Source organism: Eschrichtius robustus, chromosome 5 (genome assembly GCF_028021215.1).
Source record: "Eschrichtius robustus isolate mEscRob2 chromosome 5, mEscRob2.pri, whole genome shotgun sequence".
Taxonomy (NCBI): Eukaryota; Metazoa; Chordata; class Mammalia; order Artiodactyla; family Eschrichtiidae; genus Eschrichtius; species Eschrichtius robustus.
Window position 1 is genome coordinate 31,559,175 of NC_090828.1, and position 12,513 is coordinate 31,571,687.

The 12,513-nt window shown below is 34.7% G+C and overlaps 1 protein-coding gene across 4 annotated transcripts in view; it reads right to left on the reverse strand.

Moving 5' to 3' along the window:
* The window catches only part of PARD3B (par-3 family cell polarity regulator beta), a 1,041,870-nt gene that overhangs the window by 905,886 nt on the left and 123,471 nt on the right, over nucleotides 1-12,513 (reverse strand). For all 4 annotated transcript variants that reach the window (XR_011074130.1, XM_068544614.1, XM_068544613.1 and 1 more), the window contains exon 2: nucleotides 2,771-2,872. Coding sequence is in view for 3 of the 4 variants with exons in the window: in XM_068544614.1 (XP_068400715.1) it covers nucleotides 2,771-2,872 (102 nt within the window). In the remaining variant the exon portion in view is untranslated. The remainder of the gene's footprint in view (nucleotides 1-2,770; nucleotides 2,873-12,513) is intronic.

Sequence of the window (12,513 nt, forward strand, 5' to 3'; positions counted from 1 at the left end):
ACTACTTATCATAAGATGCAAAATGCCAAAGCTGCTCCAGTAATATTTTGGCAAAATACAGGCTAGAAATAGTGCAACATGGCAAAAACTTGTTTCTCCTGTGAAGGGGCTCTAATGGGAAATCAAGTTAAAATAAAACAAAACCTGCCCAAAGAAGACACCACATATGCATTATGCACTGTGTTGGCCAAAGGAATAACAGAAGACCAAAGACAAACCACTTCCAGTACCAGAAATTTTGAGAGTCATTTCTTTAGAAAATCAATTAAAATCTATTAGCCCCTTGTCTGATTTTTAAGTAGAATACCATCTAACTTCTAACTTCAGTCTCTACTGAAGTGTACTGGTTGGCTTTTTCATACACTACATAAACGGCTTCAGCCTACACTGCTTTCCGATTCTAAGTTTCTGTTCTTCCTCCCTCATCCTTTCCAGCTAGGCCTTCAGTGGTTCCTAATGGCATTTCTCAACTGCAGTCAGAGTCTTTCCTAGAGCTGAGGTACGTGAGCTTTAGCACAAGGATTACGTACATTCACCCACGTCTCTTTGCACTTCCTTCTCCATATATTCTAAATGTAAGAGATGATTAGGTAACCAATTTGAAAAAGAGGAGAATTGTAGTTTTATCCAAGCTCAATACTATCTCAAAGGATCTTGGGAGAGTTTGAAATGCCACTAAACAACCACAAGCATCATATATAATTACTGCTTAATCTAAAATGACAAAAAAGGTTAAAAAGGCTGGCAGAAACTTCTTTCCACACTAGACAAATGGACTATAAGGAAATTAAGACTGCAGAGAGAATGTCAGAAAAAAATAAATAAATAAGTAATGCTGTCTTTTTCACTTACGTTATTTTAAAAAAATTAAAAATGGGAGTACAATTATTTCTGGCAATATCAAAAGTGTAAATTCTTATCAACTCTGCAGGACAATACCAATTAGGCTTCATGTAGCTGTGTTAAAGTAGATTAAAGGAATGGGTAAACCTGTACCCAAATAGTACTAATTCTTTGCTAGGATTTTAACTGATTATCTCACTTTTCTACCTTATTTAGTAATGGTGGTGAAGTCCTTTTAAAAAAGGTTATACATAATAAAGCTGTTTCTGTGTCTAGTAAATGAATTATGGTTACAAAGTACAATGCCAAGATAGTTAAAAATAATTCTCTATAGGACAAATGATTTCCCTGGGCACTGTTCATGGAATCTTCCGTTCTGTAATGAGCTCTTGGATGAGGCTGGGGTAAGACATTTTCTTCTGGCCCTTCTTAAACCTGCCACATTTCAGCTTTTCATTTTAATACACTGGACTTCAGTGACATTGGAGATGGGAAGACCTTCTTCATTAATAAACAACCCAAATACCTAGAGCATTTCTAAGGAAGAAGGTAGCTGTAGAGAAGAAAAAAGTAAAAAAGGGAAAACAGAAATGAAAGTCCTCCTCTTGTGTTATGAAGGTAAATACTACATTATTATTTACCATGAGACCAAAAAATAAGAAGTGTGCATCAAAATCACAAACAGCAAGAATCAACTGTAGAGAGGAAAGCTTTCTTTTTTTGCTCTAACTCAAGTGTTCTTTGAGAATCGAGTTTGGATAAAATATTGTACCAGATATTATTAATACAAGGATCAAAAAGGAATTAATATCTCCCAGTCTGTGTCCTCTAGGAGCTTACAATCTATTTAGGGAGATAAGTTCCTTATGAAATGGCTAATTAAAATGCAAAGCAAATGAGAGTTGAATTCCAACAGAAAACAGGGAAAATAAATGTATAGAATGTCTGCAAAGACTAATGTAAATTTCAACGGTCCAAAAAGATCTTATGGGAAAGGAAAAACGCAAATTTTATCTAAGTTCAATAAAGCAGTTATTTATATTCCAATCCAGTTGATTAAAACATACAAATACCCCTACCCCACTGCCCCAAGATCGCATAAAAATACGGAGAAACATGTTTACAGACTTAAATTAGCCTAGTACTAAGAGCTTAAGGATGCACAGCAGAAGAAACTTAGAAGAAAGGATCTTTCAGGGAAAGCTGCAGTTCAGTTCTGGAGAACACGTTAGCCATTGATCAGAGAGCCCAACACAGATGCAGTAAAAAACGATATATATCAACAGCATAAACCAGTGTATTGCATCTGAAGAGTTTAGTTTTACACCTTTTTCAGTTTAGCATAAGACTAATGCCATTAAAACAAGGTAATTGCAATGGGATTATTCACAAGTAAGTGGCAAAACATGTTCAAACTTTTTGAAATATTCAAGTCAGTGTTTTTCACTGTAGCAATAAAAACAAAAACTACCACTCAAGATAGTTGCTTGCCAGCTACTTTAAGGAAAATCTTCACCACAGTTCTTCACAAGACTTTGCTCCCCATTGTATACTCTCCTTTGAAACACATTCAAATCTCAGGCATTAAGTTGAATATTAATGGGCCAAGAATAAACTCCAGAGCCAACAATGACAATGAGAACTCCAACAGCTTCAGAGCCTGACACTAATTTACTGAGGCGTATCAGGAACTCTTAGGAATGAAGTGTCTGCTAATTAGGCCACCATGAACAGACTCCCAAACCTTGACAAAGTTTTTCCCAGCATCTGATGATGAACTGTGATTTATGGGCTGTCTAGGTAAAACTCGAACAGATGGTATCTTTTAACAATAATTGACACATGAGTTTGTTAATGATCTCAATCTCTGGAAAAACATGTGGCTCTATAGAGGAAAACAAAGAAGAACATTTTTAGAGTCATCTACCTTATCTTTGTCTTCAACGACATCTGCCAAGACATCATCTGGATCCAGGATTCCTCCATCTGTGTATTCTAAGTGATGAATCTTCACCCAGTACCCAGGATCCTGTGGTAGAACAACCAAGAAGTTTCATGACTAAAACTTTTTTTAAAATGTAAAATACCTTTTAATTTTAAAAATAGACTCCTTAAAAATATGCTCTAGCAATAATAAAAGTTTTAAACACCTAAAACAAATGTTATCTGTTTATTGGGATAAGTTTGTGGCATGTTTATCCTGTTTAACTTAAGTCAGTAAATCAATGTATACATATTTTATCAGTTTTCCTGGAAGATAAATTGCAATGGAAAAATAAATTACCCCAGCCATTTGTAAAGCATATTCAAGGAATTTTGAATAACCTTCGCTTTAGGTAATCCCAAGAATAATCTGGATAAAGAAAGATCTTCTCAAGGGTACTTTCTGAAATTGGGGATTAGAAATTCAAACAGATTCCTAAAGCTGTAGGAAAAAAATCAAAAGGCAGAAATCTGTGATGGTAATAGCTATCACCTCGGATATACAAATGCAATGAGAGGACCAACATCCTCTTCAACTCTTTTTATCTCTGTGCTGTGCACATATTCTCAACTCTAAGATTGGCAATGACATCTGGAGCTAGAACTCCAGCATTGATTTCTCCCTGAAGCATGGCAGCAACTAGAACAATGTTCACAGTCAAACCGGGGTGGAGGGTGGGGGGAGTCATTGAATTGGGGTAGTGATTTAGGAGATTTCCAAGTATTGCTTTTTAAAAATTGCCTAGGAGTGTAAAGCTTAAGGAAAGGAATTACTTTCTCAAAATTTGATATGTAGCTAGATACTCTGCTCTGATCCAGCTCAGCTGCTTATATACTGCCTATTTCTGGAAAAGATATGAAAGTGAACCATTATGACAATAAGAACATGAATCAATGAATGAAGAAAAACATTAGTATAGTTTTTACCAGAATACCCAAGCTATAATCAATTTGGTTCTGTGATGCTTAGAAAGTCCCTCAATGTGGGAAACTTTTGAGCTATGAGCACCCAGTATCCACTATAGGAATAGATACCAGTTTGTGAGAAGACATAACAGTTTTCCTGGGATAAAGCTCTAAACCTTTACTACATGAATCTTTGTAAAGGGTAAGCCCTAACATAACCCTCAAAATTCAATTGCAATTTTAGAGAAACTAATAGAAATGGTTGCTATTTAGCCTTCTCTGTAGCTGTCCCCCAGTAAAAGACAAGGACATACTATTAAATAATAATTCTTTCTTTAAAATTTTATTGTATATTTTTTTATACAGCAGGTTCTTATTAGTTATCCATTTTATACATATTAGTGTATATATGTCAATCCCAATCTCCCAATTCATCGATAATAATTCTTTTAAAGCAACTATTCGGAGGGCTACTGATATGCGGCTCAAGTACATAGCTTTTCAGTAATCAACTTGATAAAGTGATAGGCTTAAAAAATCTGAAGGAGTCCTCCTTAGGTAATCTTTCGACATTTCAAAATTAAGTTTTCTATAGAGCATCTAAAGAGCTCTAAGATTCCAAATAGAATGAAAGGAATTTATTTTGCTTCTAATACTAGTCTTATAGGTGGAAACACTAATGATTTATTAGGAAACAGCCCAATTCTATTTTGCCTACATAGAGATCACAAAGATATAAGCAGTGACTATACAACCAAGTAAGAAAAGCATCCATAGCTCAGATTCTTTCATCAAAGAGCTTTGCCAACACAAGGATAATTGTGCTATAAAAGGTAAGCTAAGTACAACAGACTAGATTCTAAATAGTGAAGATACTCTGGTAGACAAAACACTATATGTAAAGGCCACTGGAATATACAGAAAAGAGAGCAAAATAAAACTGCCCCCACAATCTTTGGGAATTGTTATCTTTTTTAGTCTGGCCATGCTACAAGCAATGTACTTCTCCAAATCTACGCAGGACTTCTAGCTGAAACCTATAGAATATTGCATTTTTCCTTATAAAAAATTCTTCTTACATAGTGTTCCATTTCATTAATTTCCATTACTTCCAATGAGTTGGGTTCTGATATATTATAGCTCTATAGATGAAATCTGTTGATTTTAACCATGTTTATGAAAGGTGATGTATTCTAAAGAGTGTGCTTTTTTTATATTCAATTTTTTAAATCAGACACCAAGTTGTCTGCTTTCTTCTTATACTGTTTGGAAAAGCAGATTTTATCACCTGAGACTAAGGTAAACCCCCAACAACTGTGGTATAAGGTATACCTCTCTTCCTGCCCAGAGAGATGAAAACCAAAGACTCAGATTTAAACTAGGGAAACTGAGGAAATAGCAGAGGACAGGATCTGATCAGTGGCAAAGGGAACATCAGACAAGTGGCAGCAAGATGGGTTGTTAAGTCACATAGCATTCCTCCCTCACACACACTTGTAGGATCTAAGACCTGGAAAATCAGGCACAGGAGTTGAAACTAAGATATTTATCTCCAGTTCTGATTCAAAAGAATACAGAACTTAAGTTTTACAAACTTATAATCAAGTGAAAAAGTAATCTGATACATTTTGGAATCGTATATTCAAATTCAATCTGAAAAAAAATTTTAAGTGAACTACATGGTGCCAGAACATAAAAAGACTCTTTGCAATTTTAACTCTGTTCTACACTGGAATGTATAAAATGGCTTTATCAAAGGAAAGAGTAGGCCAATGACGAGCACGCATCTAACACTGAACAAAAACTGATGAGCTGTATGAAAGCAGTCTCAGAGTTAATATTTCACACATCAAGAGAGGTAAATCAACACAGTATGTACCAACTGTGATTCTGTCCCCATGGCATTTTGGCCATGGTGCTATAGATCACTTTAAGAAAGTATACACAATATTAGCAGCCAACAAGCCATCATAAGACCATAAATTTACCCTGACTCCTTTATGCATGTAAAAATTTCAACCATTACATCACAGTCAACATTTTGCATTTCATTTACTTGGTTTTATTACCACCATGAATAAAACTGATCAAACATGAAAAGATGTTCACATATATGTCTTGGTTCACCCAATTAATCATTTGGAAAAGTTTACTCTATTTTTCATAATAGTGACATTTAATCTACCTTTATATTGTACAAATATCTATAATATGCATAAATTTTAAATTATTTTGAAAATATCTGAAGTATGTGTGCTATGCAATAAATCATATTACTTACACTCCTAGATCATTTAAGTATTGAAAAATAACATAATATACATTATGTTTCCTCCACTTCTGATAGTATCTTATCCATTTTTTAAGTAATGCACAGTTAACTTAAACCCTACTGGAATTTGAAAATTAAAAATAGTCTACAAGGATGAATTGGAAAATGGGAAAAAAAAGGTATGCGCTATGGAAAGAAGACAGTTACAGGGTACTTTTAATGATCAACGTAGAAATTGTTCCAAACAGGTATTGATATTAACAGCAACAAATATCTTTCACTGTGGGCAGATGACATAAAATTTGACCCCATACCCTAGAAAATGTATAGTACCCAAAGTTTCAAAGAACAGTAATTTTCCATCTGCAATACATAGAGGAGTAGACTGGAAAGCCAAATACTACAATGTTGGTGACTACCAAGCACTGAGATTATGTCAATGATCAAGAGAGGGTTTCTCAGCAAAATGCCTCTGGTACAAGAGAAAAATAGCCTGCGTGGCAGCAAGGTCCCAAAGTGAGGAGGAGAGTGCTGTGAAGGAAAAGCCAAAAGGTGGAGAAGGGCTGTGTTTATGAGTGGGCTGTGTTTATAGTGCTCAATAATGTAACTAGGATCTTGGTGGCTTCATGTTTTCACAAGAAAAATCTTACCCACTGGAACACAAGAATAATTATAAAGTGGAATTTAATAGAAAATTAGAATTTTCCTTGTAGAATTTAACTTCATGAATTTGGTGGGATGTATCCATAAAATGAGATTTCACCGTTTTCATCATTATCTTCATCATTATAGCAGATCATTTGTTTTAGTGCCTACTACAAGCCAGGTGCGATAGGTACTGTGTGTTTTATACGGTTAACTCGTTTATCTTCCAACAGCCTCATCAAATAGTTATCAATCCATTTTACAGATGAGGAAAACAAGGCATGAGTAGGTGAACTGACTTACCGAAGGTCAAATGCTTACTAGACAGCAGAGCTAAGCTGCATTTTTTAAACATAGAAAATCTTTTAGATTAAAGAACTTAACAAAAAGCACAATTACCCAAGAAGGGGATCAGATCCATTTCTATCTACTAAGTATATGGATCCACGCAAGTCGTCATTACTCTGGGCCTCCGTTGCTTCATCATTAGTGAACCTGGAGGCTCTATGGCCCTCTGCATAGGGCACCACAGGGAGGTCAAAGTGTAGAGGACACAAAGGGGCAATAACGGAAGGCCCCAAAGCCTTTGTGTTAGTGTGTCCAGTGTTTCACAAGTGAGAGAAGATTCAGAGCATAACTGCTCATAATCATGAAACCAAAGGTTTGGGAAACAGTGGGAAAAAAAGAGTAGAAAGGGAGCTTGAGGTGTCAGAGGTTGGATAGAGAATTATGAAGTTTTTATGTGCATGCACATTTTAACTAACTACTTCTATCATAATCCTCTGGGGTTACTCTCCCTTCTACCCAAGACCAAAAGAGAACCAGATGCCCCAGAATGCACCCAGGAAACAGAGCAGTCAGAGCAGGCCTGGAGACTATTGGGACAGGTAGAGAGCAGGGGTCTCTGAATAACCAACCACAGACAGTGTAGGGAAGAAGAGTTCCCAAAAATGATGCCTGAGCAAAACCTAGCAGAGCAGTACTGACACCTGAAAGGAAAGAATTAAGCCAGAAAGAGCAGTACTGACTACAGAGCTTATTATGAGTTGGCCCTGACTTCAGAACAGGCCTCCACATTACTGAGATAGATCAAGCACAAACGTGAGAAAAGATTAGGAGAGGAATATGAGCTGATGCCACTTTAATCAAGTATGTTTCCAAAGAATCCAGGAGAACTAGAATGGGGCCAAGGGTTTTTATGCTGGGCTGCAAGTAATAATACCTGGTGAATTCAACAACAGAATTATAAACTTCTATTTATATATAAAGTGAAGGTGAGTCAATCAATCTGTAAATTCATTTCCAGTTTTAAAAATCTATGATCCTACAAACAGAAACTTGACATAGCCATACTAACATCAGATAAAGGAGACTTTAAGAAATATTACTAAAGGTAAAGAGGGACATTTCTTAATGATATAAGGATCAATCCAACTGGAAGAAAACAATTCTAAATCTGCATGTACCCAATAACATAACTTCAATACATATACTGCAAAAATGGACAGATATTTTAAAAATACACAAATTCACAATCACAGTGGGAGACTTTTGATAGGAAATAAAAGTCAGTAAAATATAAATCATCTGAACAGCACAATTAACAAAGTAACCTCATTTATTTATATCACATATATACAAAACACTATACCACAAAAGACTAGAAAACACATTCTTTACAAGTACACATGGAATATATACCAAATTTCAGAAGTCTGGAATCATTCAGAATATGACCTCTGATCATAGTGGAATCAATTACAGAAAGAGATCTCGAAAATGCCTGGCTGTTTGGAAATTAAGAAATAAAGTTATGAATAATACATAGATAAAAAATAAATGCAGTTAGAAAATAGTTTATAACTTTAAAATAATTAAAATAACAAAAAATGTGGGATGCAGCTAAAGCAGTGCCCAATGGAACAGTTATAGCCTTTACTGCACATATTAGCAAAACTGAAAAGCTAAAGTCAAGAAGCTAGAAAAGAACAGCAAAGACAGAAGGAAGGAAATAAAGAGCAAAATAATCAATCAGTTAATAAATATAAAACAAATATAAATCAGAGTTGGTTCTATAAATGCCTTGATAAAATTGATAAATACATAGCAAGACTGATAAAGAAAAAAAGAGAAAACATAAATTTCCAGTATTAAGAAGGAAAAAGATAAACAATACCATCATAGATCTCACAGATAGTAAGATGATGCTGTAAAAACTTTTAGACCTCTAAAACTGACCATTTATATAAAATAAACAAATTCTTTGAAAAATACAACTTGCCAAAACTGACAATAAAAAGAGAAAATATACACGGAAAACAGTACAGAGGTTCCTTAAAAACCTAAAAATAGAGCTACCATATGATCCAGCAATCCCACTCCTGGGCATATATCCGGAAAAGATGAAAACTAATTCAAAAAGATACATGTACCCCAATGTTCATGGCATCACTATTTACAATAGCCAAGACATGGAAGCAACCTAAGTGTCCACTGACAGATGAATGGACAAAAAAGATGTGGTATATGTATACAATGGACTACTACTCAGCAATAAAAAAGAATGAAATATTGCCATATGCAGCAACAATGGATAACCCTAGAGATTATCATACTAAGTGAAGTAAACCAGAGAAAGACAAATATATGATATTGCTTACATGTGGAATCTAAAAAATAATACAAATGAACTTATTTACAGAACAGAAATAGACTCACAGTCATAGAAAATAAACTTATGATTACCAAAGGGGAAAGTGGGAGGGGAGAGATAAAATAGGATTATGGGATCAACAGATACACACCATTATATATAAAATAGATAAACAAGGATTTACTGTACAGCACAGGAAACTATATTCAGTATCTTGTAGTAACCTATAATGGAAAAGAATCTGAAAAACATAAATATGTATAATTGAATCACGTTGCTGTATACCTGAAACTAACACAGTATTGTAAATCTACTTCAAGAAAAAAATAATATAAATTAAAAACAATTAAAAAAATGAATCTACTATCTTAAAAGTTTCCCGTAAAGAAAATACCAGGCTCATATTACTTCACAGATAAAATCTTCCTAATGTTTAAGGAAGAAATAGTGTCGATCTTATAAAATACTTCTGAAAACTAGAAAAAAGAAACTTTTCCCATCTCATTTTATGAGGACAGCATAATATTGATAACCAACATCTTACAAGGACATTACAAGAAAATTATAAAAATTTGCATATGGATACATATCCAAAACTCTCAAATAAAACATTTGTAAATCAAATTCAGTGATGTTTATAAAGGATAATACATCATAACCAAGTGGGATTTATTCCAGTAATGCAAGAGAGGTTTAAAATCAAAAATCAACTAAGGTTATTCACCAAATTAATAGGGGAGAATAAGGATAAAAATTATATGATCACCACAATGAATGTAACACAAGCTGGTGAGAATATTTACCACCAATTCACAATACCTTCTTAGCAAACAAAGTGAACCTTTAACTAAACAAGGCAAGAAAAACACAATTTTTTTTAAGGGCAACAATTATAGTAGCATCAAAAATATCAAATATTTAGGAATAAGTCTAACAAAAATGTGTAAAGTGTCTTATGCTAAAACACAAAATATTAGGAAAAATTAAAGAAGTGTTTCATGGATTGAAAGACTCAGAAGTGTGAAGATTTTGATCCTGCCCAAATTGATAAGGTTAGGGTTAGGATTGTGAGGATTTGGGACACTCAGAATTCTCAGACCCTGACGATATAAGTATAAATTTATACAGTTATTTTGGAAAATACTGGCAGTATCTGAACAACAGAACACTGCATAGAGCTGAACACAAACATCCACATAGCTTTGTAATTCCACTCCCAGGTACGTATCCAGAAGAACTGAGTATACAGAATTACCAAAAGACACGTAGTAGAACATTCATAGCAGGATTATTCCTAATACTTAAAAATCTGGAAATAACGCAAATATTCATCACCAGTAGAATGGACAAATACCATGTCCATGCAATGGACTACTAAACATCAACAAGAATAAACAAACTACAATTTTACACAACAATATGGGTGAACCTCACAACACAGCATTGATCAAAAAGAGACTAATACCAAAAAAAATTACATACTATATAATTCCATGTATAATAAGCTCAAAAACAGGCTGTACTAATTCACAGTGTTAGAAGTCAGGAGACTGGTTACCCCTGAAGAGGAGAAGGGCAGTGAGTGAAAGATACACAAAGGGGCTTCTGGAGCAATATTCTATTTCTTAATTGTATGCTGGCTACACTTATTTGTACACTTTTCTGTATTTGTGTTATACTTCTAAAACTTTACATAAAAATGAAAACTTTTGCTTCAAAAACTGATTTCTTTTTTCAAACTGAAATACCCAGTGGTTCCCTTCACACACGACATCTCTACAGATAAACAAATGCAGATCACTAAAAAGCTGTTTAGAACAAGTTTCCTTAGAAGTAAAAGAACAAATCCTAAGGCAAATAAAAGAAATGTAGGAGTCCCCACAGATGGGGAAGCCAGATTACCCCACCAACAGAACAGGCAACTCAGTGACCACCAGTTACTCAAAACCTCTAAGACCTACAGAGGTGGCTTAGTGGACCACAGGCTTCAATGAACTGACAGTGTGACAAGTCAGTGAGAAATGTTACCCGTATCTCAGGCTGTGATAGAGGTACTGTGTCCAGAACAGAACAGGTAATAATCTCATCCTACGCTAATGTGGTCACCCCACATTTAGAATAGTTTTTCAAAATTTATTGAGATAATTATTAACAAGCTGGAGAGCACCCATATGGGGGGTGGAAGTAGAGCAGCTCCCTCATCATAACACATAATTTAGGTTTGTTTAAACAAAGGGGAAAATTTCACAATTTCAAACACAGTAGGACCACAGTTTACAAGGCACTGGGCTCTTGATATTCAATAAGGCAAAAATCTCTTATGGTTAAAATTATCTTTGAAAATCTTTCAGGTTAGTCTCCAATATGATATCTCCCTATCTCTTTTCAATAAGTCTAATACTACTTATTTTTCATCCAGGACTAGAGCATATTATCATCTTTTCAGTTAAGCACCAAAGTATCTGGATTATGTTGGAGATCATGTTCTGTGAAAATGCTTAAGTATTTAGAATCACACTCAGGCCAGAGGTAGACTCACTACCATAAGCACATGTGAACTGAAACAACAGAGGTGGTAGCTGAGTCTCTCATTTCGTGCTTCCTCTGGGATATGTGCTCATTGCTCATACAAGTTACGTTAGCTATTGATACATGACTCAACTTATCCCCCTCTTTTTCTTTGGTTGAGCTTTTACAGATGAATCTGTGAAATTTAAATGACTGTATAAGACTCTCATCAAATCCAAAGGCTGTTTCATACAATACAAGAAAGACTTGACTTGTTCTGTACTGCTCCAAAAAAGTTACATAAACAAAAGAGACGTAGCATAAGAAAGAGCTTCTAAAAAGAGCTATCCGAGAGCAGAGTGCTAGAGGAAAGAGCTAGAGGTTATGACGGTTACTTGTAGAATGCTTTAAACCTTCTTCATTCATTCATATAAAGATGCACACACAATTGATAGTATCTGTCAAAGACAGTCTTTGGAGTTATTGTAAAAGACATCAACATCATAGCAGCAAGAAATTCTGGATTTAATTGGTTGTATCAAGTAAAGCTTGAGTTGTATATAAATTTGCATTCTCAAATTCTTATTAAAATTCCTGGTAGAGTACGATGAAATAGTGAGCTCTCCATTCCCATAAGGAGTCAAGCAAAGGCTAGATAGCCCTATCTCAAGGATGCTGTAGGATAACAAATGGGAATTGTGTG